The sequence below is a fragment of the Eublepharis macularius genome, chromosome 10 (genome assembly GCF_028583425.1).
Source record: "Eublepharis macularius isolate TG4126 chromosome 10, MPM_Emac_v1.0, whole genome shotgun sequence".
Classification (NCBI taxonomy): Eukaryota; Metazoa; Chordata; class Lepidosauria; order Squamata; family Eublepharidae; genus Eublepharis; species Eublepharis macularius.
In genome coordinates this window covers 3,016,754-3,029,555 of record NC_072799.1, presented here as the reverse complement: position 1 = coordinate 3,029,555, position 12,802 = coordinate 3,016,754, and the positions used below count along the sequence as shown (strand labels likewise).

Below are 12,802 nucleotides of genomic sequence, written 5' to 3'. Positions count from 1 at the left end.
CCCCTGAGCAGAAGCAGTGTGTATTTCCTCTCTCCATTATGCAAATCAGGGTTTTTTTCAGCTGGAACGCAGTGGAATGGAGTTCCAGAACCTCTTGAAAACGGTCACATGGCTGGTGGCCCCACCCTCTGAACTCCAGACAGAGGGGAGTTTAGAGTGCCCTCCATGCCGCTCAGCAGCGTGGAGGGCCATCTCAACTCCCCTCTGTCTGGAGATCAGGGGGCGGGGCCACCAGCCATGTGACCATTTTCTCCGAGGGCAACCCACTGAGTTCCACCACCTCTTTCCCCAGAAAAAAACCCCTGATGCAAATACATTGAGTCCTTATACAGCCGGAACTGTGGAGGGAGATGACTCCAACTCCACCACCTTCTCCTCTTCAAGAAAATAACTTCTGAGCAGAGGTTCCACCTTAAAAAGAAATACACACTGCCACTTGGGCATGCATCGGAGGGCAAAATCCACTGGCCATTGGTGCCATGCAAGCCCCATGGAAGTGAACGGGGCTGCTTCAGATTCTGGAAGCTGAAATCAGAAATTTTGCAAGATTTTGAGCCAATCTGAAATGCAATTTCAGAGCTGTCTTCCACAGACGCTGCTACTGGTCTATAACCTTGCACCAGCATGAGTTAATTTTCTGTTAAAGTATTTGCTTATCTGTTTGAAACTCTGACTTCCCTCACCATTCAGTAAAGAGTAACTGCTTATTCTGGTGATTTATGGACAGGACACACACCTGACTTTCTACATCACCTTCTCCTTTTTCCCTTACGTTGAGATTTACACTTGAAAGACTTATGCTGTAATTCACCCCAAGTCTTGGCTTCTTCCCCACCCAACCCCATCAAATTTCCTAGTATGGTTTCCCCTTCACCTGTCTATCTGACAAAGCGGGCTATGTCTCATGAAAGCTCATCTTATTATATAATTGAGTAAGCGTGTTTCAGACAACTCACTTTATATCCTGGTGCACCACCAGAGGGCGCTGCCATGACAGGAAGCCTACGCAGGCACCATGTCCCTCCAGAAAGAAACAGGGAGCAGGTGGCAATGCTACCGCCACCATGACCCTGTTGGTATTAGTAGCACAGCAGGTGGCAATGCCCACCCCCCACCTTAACCCAGCGAGTATTAGGAGAGGAGCAGATGGCAATGCCCATCCCCACCTTAACTCAGTTGGTATTAGGAGTGGAGCAAGTTGCAATGTTGCCCTCCACCTTAAACCAGTTGGTATTAGGAGCAAAGCAGGTGGCAATGCCCACCCCCACCTTAACTGAGATATTATTAGGAATGGAGCAGGTGGCAATGGCTGGCCCCACCTTAACAAGGTTGGTCTTTGGAGCAGAGAAAGTGGCAATGCCCACCCCTGCCTTGACAAATTTGGAGTTAGGAAACAGGAGCAGAGAAGGTGGCAATGCCCGCACCCCCTTCACCCAACTGGGATCAGGAGCAGAGCAGGTAGTAAAGCCGAACACCCATCTTCACCTGTCAGTATCAGGCATGGTGCAGGAGGCAATGCCTGTTCCTCCCTTCACCCAGCTGGGATCAGGCTTGGAGCAGACAGTAAGGCCTGCCCCCCTTCACTCAGAGGTAGCCAGGTGCAGAACTGGAGGCAATGCCCCCCCCTTTACATGGCATGCATGGAGCAGGTAGCTGACTCATCACCCCTTCACATGGCCAAGATCAGGTGGATCATGTGTGGAGCAGATGACAATGCCCACCCTCTTCCTTCACCAGCTGGAATGAGTGACAGAGGAGGAGCGAATGTCTGCCCGCTCACCCTCCCCTTTCTAGATCCCGTTATATATATATATATATATATTTTTACTCACAACGGGCTTTGTTGCTAGTATTGAAATAAATGGTGTGAGTCTTTGAGGTGCCTGTAGACTTTTCCTTTATTATGAAAGGATCTTGCCGTATTTCCCTTTCCAACAAAAATGTTAGACTTTCACAATAATGTAACTGGACTATTTGGGATTGGCTGCCACAACATCAGTTCAGGAGGTAACCAGAAAAGCCTTGGGATACACATTCTCCTTACCTGGACACTTTCACTCTCTTACCTGTTTGGAAATATTCCCAGGAACCACCACCCCATCTCCTTTTGGGCCAATCAAGTAACCTCAAATGTAAAAGAACCATTGCACCTCGGCAACACACCTGCATGCAGGATGGTTGTAAACATTGACTGTGTAAGGGAAATACTTTGAACACACAAAATTCGCTGTTGCAAAGCTGTTTTTAACAGGCAGGACAGGATGGGGTTATGTAGTGAGGAGACAGGGAACAGACTAGTATTTGGGTTGCAGAAGGAGGCGACGAGTGCCTGCTGAATTACCTCCTTTCCTCCCCTCCAAAGTTTTTGTATCACACCATCATGGTGCTGCAGAGCGTGACACAGAAGCCAACTGCCGGCCCCTGGCTACAGACGCCACCAGCGAGGCTCCCGCTCAGCCCAGGCGAGCATTCAGTTGGGTGCCCAGCCCTTCTATTTAGCCACCTCCTTCTCCAGGCTCAGCACAAACTGCTCATTCAGGAAGCGCAGCTGGCCGTGCGGCAGGAACTTCTCGAGGAGGACTTCGGTCTTGTCGGCCTTGAGTACTACATCACTCCCCGAGCTCAGCAGCTTGAGGTGTTCCAGCAGCCCCTTCACGAGCAGCCGCAGGTTGCTCTCGGCAAGCATCAGGTTCTCGTGCAGGTCGCAGACCAGAGCAAAGCCTAGGCACTGGACACCCAGCCAGAGCACAGTCTTGCTCTCGCAGAAGGGGTCCCCCGGAGGGAGACGGAAGACCCCCGAGGGAGCATCCTGTAGAGAAATGGGTTCATCAGGCAGCTGGATGAGGTGCTCAGGGTGGGGCTTCCCAGAGGCCTGTTGATGTAATTTGCACGCCGACTCTGCTTGCCTGTGGATGGGGAGAAGGGAAGGGCCAAAATGCAGTGAATAAAAATTGGTGGGGGATGGGTTTAAGGTCACCTAGAGAATTGTCCCATCTGTAGAGACGTGGAACATTCAAGACCCAACAAAGTGCATCTCCACTCAGGGCAAGATTTAGGACCAGTGGCAACTTTAAGACCCACTAGATTTCCAAGTAATGAGCTTTTGAGAGTCAAAGAGTCAGTTTGGTGTAGTGGTTAAGAGCACAGGACTCTAATCTGGAGAGCCAGGTTTGATTCCCCACTCCTCCGCTTGAAGCCAGCTGGGTGACCTTGGGTCAGTCACTTAAGAGCGGCAGGACTCTAATCTGGAGAACCGGGTTTGGTTCCCCTCCACTCCTCTGCTTAAAGCCAGCTGAGTGACCTTGGGTCAGTCACTTAAGAGCGGCAGGACTCTAATCTGGAGAACCAGGTTTGATTCCCCGCTCCTCCACTTGAAGCCAGCTGGGTGACCTCGGGTCAGTCACAGCTTCTAGGAGCTTTCTCAGCCCCACCCACCTCACAGGGTGATTGTTGTTGTGGGGATAATAAATAACATACTTTGTAAACTGCTCTGAGTGGATGTTAAGTCATCCTGAAGGGTGGTATATGAATCGAATGTTGTTGTTGTTGTTATAAAGCTCCCTTCGTCAGATATGAGGTGTGTAATACAGGTAGTAATTAGCTTGATACAGCATGGGTGTGAAGTACAGAAAATCAGCATCTGTAATGCAAGAAAAATCTTATGTCCCGATTCAACCCCGGGGGGGGGGGCATTGTCCACATTTGTGAATAAACTCTGTTTCAGCACCCTGAAGTTTCTCTGCTTGAGAACTGCTACGTTTAGGTCAGTGATGGAACGTCCTGGCAAATTGAAATGTTCTCCACTGGTTTTTTAATATTACAATTTTTGATATCACACTTATATCCATTTATTCTTTTGAGAAGGAATTGATCTGTTCGTCCAATATAGAGAGCGGAAAGGCATTGCTGACAGTTGAGGGCATTGTCGAAGGCTTTCACGGCCGGAGAACGATGGTTGTTGTGGGTTTTCCGGGCTGTATAGCCGTGGTCTTGGCACTGTAGTTCCTGACGTTTCGCCAGCAGCTGTGGCTGGCATCTTCAGAGGTGTAGCCAAGACCACGGCAATACAGCCCGGAAAACCCACAACAACCATAGTTGAGGGCATATCTAATGTTGGAAGAGGAACCAGCGAAGGAGCTTTTCTGCATCTACTTCTGTTTGACTCTAGCTTCAAATGAGCTCAAAAAATGATCATTGGCCAGGCTTGGATACCATAAGGGCTCTGAAACAACTTAAGATTGATGAACGGTTTGATTTTAACAAAAATGCAAGAAATCTTGGGGGTGCGTCCCTGCTAGGCTCAATGGACTTAGACAGGAGTAATACTGCTTAGATTTTCACTGTAACTTAGTTTTCTATTTTTATTTTTTCAAGAAATTTTAATTTTATTAATAGAATTAAGAGCCCAGTAAAAAGGGCAAGAAAGAAAGAAAGAAAGAAAGAAAGAAAGAAAGAAAGAAAGAAAGAAAGAAAGAAAGAAAGAAAGAAAGAAAGAAAGAAAGAAAGAAAGAAAGAAAGAAAGAAAGAAAGAAAGAAAGAAAGAGCACACAAAAAAAGAAAAGAAAAACAAACTAAAAAAAACAGAAAACAATACGTTTCATTTTCCATTTTTCTCTACATCTATCATATTTTAACAAACATTGTACTTTAAATTTTAATCTCTCCAAAATTTCCTTTTGCACAAGTTTTCAACTTAGTTTCCAGTTAAAGGGGCTCCGAAGACTCTTTTGTGAGGGTGAGACAATGAGATGGTATAGCTGGTGCTGTTAGGTCCACTGATTGTATTGTTGGAGTAAATATGAGGAACAGAACTGGCATCTTGCTTTATTACGGCCCTGGTCCCAAATACTGCTCTCTGCCTGGATTATAAATACTCCTTCTGTTTTCCACCCCTTGTATCTGACAAACAGAGCTCTGACTCTGGAAAGCTCGTAAGTTGGAAATCTAGTCAGTCTTTAAGGTGCTACTGGACCTGGATCTTGCTCATGGACTGCAGACCAACACAGCTACCCAACTGAAACTATCCCCAGCTTTCATTTAATTACCTTGCTACAGCCAGGATCTGTTCCTTCCTGCCCAGCCGCTCCTTCTCAACATCCTGGTATCCGCCGTCATCCAGTCTTTCAGGACCGAACACCCTTGAATAGAGCACTCGGCAGTGCCCCGCCTCATCTCCTGGCCGGCAGCGAATGGTGTGGATCAAGAACGCGTGGACCATGGAGGCAGGCGGGTTGCGACGGAAGGGGCTGCGGATCAGGAGAGATGGATACAGTTCCAAGAATGAGCCAACACTGAGAAGTCCAGCCAAGGCACATAATCTGAGTGCCTGAATTCAGGGAGGTCGCTTTCAAACAGCCCCTCGATCTGCCCAGCTCCTTTTCTTTCCCTGCATATCGAAGCACCGGCAAGGACCCCATTGTCGGGAAATATACTTCACTTCAGAGATTTCCTTTCCCTCCTGAACATCCTCTGCAGCTCTTAATACTGATAGGCAATTCACGCTCCCCAGCTGCTGGCACTTTTGCAAACATCCCTGTCGAATGCTCAGAAATGCTCAGTGGGAATTTGCAAGCGTTCGGTGAAATGCTTGCAAAAAGCATCTGTACACAGAAGTGCCTGCCCCCTCCCTGAAAATTCATCCTCCACCCCCAAGCTGCAAACCCTACCCTTCCTTCTGTAGATGAAGTTGGCAAAAGCGTCCTGTCCCTTCAAAAAGGCAATAGTGGTATTGAGCCATAACCAACTAATCATGTTCATAGATCCAGAGGAGTTAGCCGTGTTAGTCTGTAGTAGCAAAATCAAAAAGAGTCCAGTAGCACCTTTAAGACTAACCAATTTTATTGTAGCATAAGCTTTTGAGAATCAAGTTCTCTTCGTCAGATGCATGGTACAGAAACTGGTCAAATATAGAAGAGGAGGCGGGAGGAGGGGAGGAGAGAGAAGACTCCTCTTCTATATTTGACCAGTTTCTGTACCATGCATCTGAGGAAGAGAACTTGATTCTCAAAAGCTTATGCTACAATAAAATTGGTTAGTCTTAAAGGTGCTACTGGACTCTTTTTGATATAACCAACTAATGGCACCCCATGAAGTTCCACCTCATAGGGCTTTCAGGGCAAGAGGTGAGCAGAGGGGGGGGGGTCTTACCATTGCCGCCTTCTGCACCAAAGCCCATCTTCCCTGGTGGTCTCCCATCCACATAGCGACCCTGCTTAGCTCCTGAGCTCCAATGAACTCCTAAGGCTTCTCCTCCTCTATCTTTAACATGGATGTCATTTACCAGGCGATGTCATTTACCTCCAATGCCATGAAAAGCTTCAACTGCCCATTTCCACTCATTAAGCAACTATTAAAGGGGCAAGGCATTTTTCTCCAGGCCTGTTGGCAACAGTGTATGAAGGGAAGGAGAGACATCTCACCAAAAGAATGGCTTTAAAAGAGAGAGGGGGTCTGTCCTGCAAATTACTCTTGCTTCTCTTGGACATCCTCCTGGGGTTGGCACAGCCCCAGCCTCCCAAACTGAATCACAAAACTGAGAAAACTAGCCAGTAAGTTCTCAGCCTGAGCCAATGGGGGTTAGTGACTGGCTCTCTGGGTTTAATGTAAATGGGAATAAAAGGAAAAAAACAAATGAGCATCAGCAACTACCGTCCCCCACTTGGATACACACCTTAACAGGGTAAGGGAATCTGAGTACGTCAGTGAAGCTGAGAGCAATACTGTTTGGAGCGCAGGCTTGGTCAAGACGAGAGCGTTTTTTTCTGGGGAAAGAGGTGGGGGAACTCTCACCCGGGGCAACTCCCGGCAGGAGGTGGTGCCCCTGTCACTACATGCATGTAGAGAAAGGAAGGGAAAGAAAGACATGGAAAGGAGGAAGGGAGGGAGGAAGAAAGGAAGGGGAAGAAAGAAGGAAAGGAAGGGAAAGGAAGAAAGAAGGAAAGACATGGAAAGGAGAAAAGATAAAGGAAGGGAGGGAGAAAGGAAGGAAGGCTTCAGCTGGGAGGAGGGGAATTCTCCTCCTCTCAGCTGAAGTTTAAAGCCACTTTGGGGCTTCCCCCACCAGCTGAAGAGCTCCTTTCCCACAGCTTGCCAAGCAGAAAGGAGCTCTTTTAACTTCCACTCTTCAGCTGGGTGGGGGGGACTTCACCCCGACCAGCTGAAGAGCGGGGGTTAAAGAGCTCCTTTCCCTTGTAAGCTGGTCAGGGCCACCTGAACATGTGACTACTTTGTAGAGTTGCCGGAATGCCCTTCCAGCGCGTTCCAGCAGAAAAAAAGGCCTGGGCAAGAGTCTAAACTCCTGGAAGAGTCACTCAAGGCGGAATGGGCAGATCTGAAACACCAGACTAAGATGTATCCACCCCCTTCAGGAATAAACAGTCACATCAGCAGAAGAAAACTGACTGTTCCAATGGTGATGGGAGCAGAGGCATTCTTGGTCAGCTACTGGGCAGCAGCAATACTGGAAGGTGACCCTGGTGGAGGATCTTTCACAGACCACAGCCATATCACTTCAGCTAACCCTGTTTAGTACTGTGCAGAAGAAGGCACCGGTAAATCACTTCTGCTAACCTCTTAACCTTGAAAACCCTATGAGCCATTCCAAAATGAACGAAGATAGAGTGCTGGAGGACAGGTCCCCTAGGTCGGAAGACACTCAACTGGCTACTGGAGAAGAGCCGAGGACAAGCTGATGGGACTGGATTAAAGCCGAAAGGACGTCCAGTCGCAGATGCAAACAGAGGCAAAAGGAACTTCCAAAGCTTTGCAACAAAAGGATCGACTACTGTAAGTACACAAAACACACCTGAAATCCTGTGCATTTGAACTTGCCATCAGACCAGCTCTTTGAGAAAGAAAACAGACTGCCCCTTCCAGAGACACCTGAGCCAGCAGGTCCTGGGGTACCACTGAATTGCAGCGATTGATTTAATAGCTACAGCACCTTCCAATTCCCCCGTTGTGCAGAGGGAAGGAGAAGAACGGCTTGCTCTCCCTTAGGGGGCCCTCTTATCAAGCTTTCTTGCATTCACGGCAGTGGAAAGACTAAAAAATTGGGGGGCTCTGCGGAGACTGGTTCACTCCAGCCACTTCCATAGGCCTGACACCTAAGGCTGCCAACCTCCCAAAATTACAACTGATCTCCAGATGACGGCTCTCCTGGAGAAAGCGGCTGTTTTGCAGGGTGGACTGTATGGTATTATGCCCTGCTAAGGACCTTCCCCAGGCTCCACCTCCCCAAATCTCCTCCACACTTTCAGGTGGGTAGCCAAGACTGAATCAGGACATAGGATTTTTCTCACACTGCCGATGCTAATTTTCTGCATTTTACACCCCTACTGTATCAAGCTAACTACACCTATTATAGCTAGCTCCTGACAATACCCCTCCCACACTCTGCTTGGATTATAAAGACTCCTTCCTTTTTCCGTTCCTTGTATCTGACAAAGGGAGCTCATATCCCGGAAATCTCCCGGAAACTCCCAACCCAGAGTTGGAAATGTTTTGCCAGCCTCCAGGAGGGTGCCTGGACTTCTCCAATCACAGCTGATCGCCGGACGACAGAGATCAGTCCCCCTGGAGAAAATGGCTGCTTTGATGGGTGGACTCTCTGGCATTACACCACACGGAGGTCCCTCCCCAGGCTGAACTCCTCCATGAATTTTCCAACCCGGAAGTGGCAACCCTAAGAGGCAGCTGGTCTCCCCACAGCCCTTCAAGCTCAGGGCTTTCTGGCACCACTTCTTGCAGGGCTGGTTTTTATTTGCTCCCTTGTGCATTATTCGCAAAGCGAGACCACGCTTCACGCATCCCTAAGCAAGCGGCCTCTGGTCCACGGAACCTTCCGCCACAAGACATTTGAAGGGAGCCAACACACTCGTTGCAAATTGCCTGACACTCTCCCCGGAGACCCTCCCCAGGGCGAACGGTTCTCACTCACCCCTGCTTCCTCCTCTTCTTCCTCTTTCCGAAAGCAGCAGCTGAAATCTCAATTCCCACCAAAGTGTTGCAAAAAAAAAGAAAGAAGGGAAACAGCCGAGACTGGAAAGCGGGGGCTAGGAAAGCAAAGAAACTACATTTCCCAGGAACCCGTGCGTGGCACTGGAAGCAATACGCGACCTCAAGCGTTGTCTGACATTATGGGAAATGTAGTCAACTTGAAAGTTGGCGTTAACTTTTCGGAGGCTTCCTTTTTCTAAAATAATGCGCATGCGTTTTATTAAGCCCCCTTCTGGAATTGGCGAAAGTAATAGAGGAGGGCGTGGTCTCACGGATCAAAGTTTTAAAGGATTCTAAACCTGGTAGCGTTGCCAACTCCAGGTTGGGAAAGGCTTGGAGATTTGGGGACTGCAGGGAGGGGTAGAACTTCAAGGGATATAATGCCATACAGTGTCTCCCCAAAGCAGCCATGTTCCCAATAGGTTTGCCAACTCCAGGGCAGGAAATTCCTGGAGATTTGGGGGAGGAGCCTGGAGAGGGATATCAGCTGGGTGTGATGTCATAGCGTCCACCACTCCAAAGCAGCCGTTTTCCCCCCAGAGAAACTGATCTTTGTGGCCTGGAGATCAGCTGTAATGAATGGAGATCTCCAGCCAACACCTGCAGGTTGGCAACCCTTCCAGTGACTAATGATTGGCTGGCAATAGGACAACGGGCTCATCCAGTTGTAGGCAGTGGCATCGCCTAATTCCAGCCACAGTAGAGGTGGAGCCTGAAGGCAACAGGAGACTGCAGTAGGACTCCGAATAAAAAGCCAGGCGCCCCTTTTTAACCACCCGCTGCTCCTGGGCACGAGATGTCTGATGCACGAGAGCTCCGGCCCATGAACAGCAGGCTGGAATAGAACCGCCAGTCTTGAACGGTTCTGGCGCCCCTTGAAGCGCAGGAAAAGTGTTTTCAGCAGCAGGGGGAGCTCCAAGATCATGTTTTCTAAACAGTCGCAATCATCCTAGCCCCAGATTCAGCACAGTTGGACTGTGCAAACTTTCGCGCTGGGATTTTTTTTTTTGCATTACAGATGCTAATTTCCAGCACTTCACACCCAGGCTTTGTCAAGTTAAATACAACGCGTATTATTCTAATTCACAATACCCCACCCTCTGCTTGGATTATAAGGACTCCTTCCTTTTTTCGCCCTTTATCTGACTAGGGGAGCTCTGACTCTTGAAAGCTTGTACCCTGGAAATCTAGTTGGTGTTGAAGGTGCTACTGGACCCAAATCTTGCTCTTCTGCTACAGACCAACACAGCTGCCCACCTGAAACTACCTTGGAAATCTAGTCAGTCTTTAAGGTGCTTCTGGGCCCGGACCAATTTCCAAGGGATGGCTGGAGATCTCCCAGAGTGACATCTCCAGGAAACAGAGATTAATTTTTCTGGAGGAAATGGCAGCTTTGGAGGGTGAATTGTGTGGTATTATGCCCTGCTGAGCGCCAGCCCTCCCAAAACCCTGCCCTTCCCAGGCGCCACTCCCCAAATTCTCCAGGATTTCCCGACTGGGAGGTGGCAACCAGAATGCTCTTGGTGGGGAAGCCCTGCAAAGGGCAGATACGTGTCCCACTCAAAAGCTGGCAAGCTGTGGGCAGCCCCCGTGGCTCCTTTGCCAGCCACAGGGCAGGGCATGTTGCAGAGCCCCGTGAGCACTGCTGGCAGATGCCCGACCCTCCTCGCCTGCTTCCCAGACACTGACTTTGCTCAAAGCCCAGCAGGCAGGGAGGTGAGCGCTTCTTTGCAGCAGGCAAGGACGGGGGCTTGGCCAGGCACCGGCTCTTCTAGAGCCAGGCTACAAGTGACAAATTACACTTGCCTGGCAAGTGAACAGACTCACGTGTATTCCTCCTTGTTCATTTGCCACTCACTTGCTCTCCGCTTGATCAATGGCAAGTGAACAGGGAGGAATACACGTGAGTCTGTTCACTTGCCAGGCAAGTGTAATTCGGCACTTGTAGCTTGGCTCATAGGCTCATTGGGGAAAGCTGCACGTGTCTAGCCCTTAGGGCTACAAAACGCTTTAAGGATGTGGGGTCTGAGAAGCCTGGGCAGCCTGCAGAAGGGACTGCCAGTGGTTAAAGACTCGGCTCTTGCCCCCCTCCCGCCCACCCCCAAGAACAGCAGAGAGAGAGCAACTTGCGCAAAAGAAGAGTTCTTTGCATGGTGCATTCCCCTAGCAGAGCCAAGCGATTAGGGTTGCCAGCTTCCAAGTGCTAGCTGGAGATCTCCCGTTAAGAGGATTCTTGTAGAAAAGTTCAACATGCACAGCAAAACACACACCAGCCAACGGTGCCTCTCCTCCTCCTAGGTTGCCAGTGTCCAGGTGGGGTCTGGAGCTCTCCCGGAATTATGACCGATCTCCAGGCAATAGAGATCAGTTGCCCTGGAGAAAATGGCTGCTTTGGAGGGTGGACTCTATGGCATTACACCCTGCTGAAGTCTCTCCCTTCCCCAAACTCTGCCTTCCTCAGGCTCCACCCCCAAATCTCCAGGAATTTCCCATCCTGGAGCTGGCACCCTTACTTTGCGTAGAATTTCAACCAAATGTTATCAAGGCCAATTTCCTATAAGGACTGGCAACAGCTGGACATTGAACCATCACTTGCAAAGGCAGGGGGCAGAGGAGCAGCATTTGGCCACCGGGATGCAGTCATAGGGTAGGCCTGGCCTACATCCCCTTTTTAGGGATGCCCAAACTGGAGTTAAAAAAAAGAAGAAGTAATCAACTATGGCAGGTGACTCCAGTAAGTGGGCCAAGCCACATATTAGAGCAATCTCATCCCCCGCCCCAAAAAACAAACAAAACAGACCTGTTGCATCCTCAGGAAGACACAGGTTATTTGATCCAGAGGAGTTAGCCGTGTTAGTCTGTAGCAGCAAAATCGAAGAGTCTAGTAGCACCTTTAAGACTAACCAACTTTACTGTAGCATAAGCTTTCGAGAATCACAGTTCTCTTCGTCAGATGCGTGATTATTTGGTCATCTATCAGGACTTACAGCAGGCCACGACCTCAAGATCTCTCTCTCTACCAGCAGTTACTCAGAGCCTAGGAGGACGTGCTACATGTGCTCAGAGGGCCTTTCCTAACTAGGCTTGCTTTACTTGTTCCGTGGCGAGGCCTAGGGGCCCTCATCTCCAGCCAGCATATCTGATCATTAGCCAGATGCATAATTTTTTGCTGCAGAAACTAGAACAGAAATTATTTTTGCAGGTTGATGCCTTAAGAGTGGCCCTTTTCCCACACCTTACCAGCGGGTTTGTGGCACGGAGTCATGATGGGTAATCGCGCCAGGAAGACGCCGTCATTCCGGGAGTTTTGCACGATTTTGCGCAGTAAGACGTGTGAAAACGGCCAGTGATGCAAAGCAGGCCGAAGTTCAACAAAGCACCTTTCCGGATCACTGCACTGCTGCTGCAGAGCTTCACCTGTTGATTTCTGCCTGCCAACCAACAGCTGAAGACATCCATTGCTCCCCAAAAGGATACATGGCTAAAGCCTTCCCTCTCACCAGCCCCGCTGTTCTCAAGCGTCCTTCCCTCCTGGGTTTTGAAAGTGCATTTAGCTTTATCCGTACATACTGAATAACCGGAATTCACGTGTGCAATAATGGCACCCCTCAGAGTGGGAAAAAGTAGTCAGTTCTCACCATAGCTGCCAGCTTTCAGTAAGGAAACGCCCTTCATGGCACGTTGAGCTGCCAATGCCTCCTGTGTGTTGGCAGCAGATGGCACACGCATCAGAATCTGAGCCAAAGGGGAGGGGCTGCAGCTGCACCCTCAGCAGGGGCGGGGAGCGCAGACTTGGCTAGATTTT

The 12,802-nt window shown here is 49.3% G+C and overlaps 1 protein-coding gene across 2 annotated transcripts; it reads right to left on the bottom strand.

Moving 5' to 3' along the window:
* Positions 1–1,887: 1,887 nt before the first annotated feature.
* On the bottom strand, positions 1,888–12,510 carry AP5S1 (adaptor related protein complex 5 subunit sigma 1). Of its 2 annotated transcripts, none has more exons than XM_054990237.1 (3): positions 12,238–12,510; positions 5,046–5,246; positions 1,888–2,906 (listed from the first exon to the last, which is right to left on the bottom strand). In XM_054990237.1, the coding sequence occupies exons 2-3, from the start codon at positions 5,216–5,218 to the stop codon at positions 2,492–2,494; spliced, it is 588 nt and encodes a 195-aa protein (XP_054846212.1). In that variant the 5' UTR covers positions 5,219–5,246; positions 12,238–12,510; the 3' UTR covers positions 1,888–2,491. The 2 variants fall into 2 exon arrangements, with proteins under 2 accessions (XP_054846212.1, XP_054846213.1); XM_054990238.1 differs by lacking the exon at positions 12,238–12,510 and adding an exon at positions 8,939–9,046.
* Positions 12,511–12,802: the final 292 nt, after the last annotated feature.

What these genes read in the sequence shown, in the direction of transcription:
- AP5S1 (XM_054990237.1), bottom strand. Translation starts at nt 5,218, where the DNA reads ATGGTCCACGCGTTCTTGATCCACACCATTCGCTGCCGGCCAGGAGAT. An exon ending in CAGATCCTGGCTGTAGCAAG is followed by an intron (nt 2,907 to 5,045) that starts GTAATTAAATGA and finishes CCCCATCCACAG; the next exon opens with GCAAGCAGAGTCGGCGTGCA.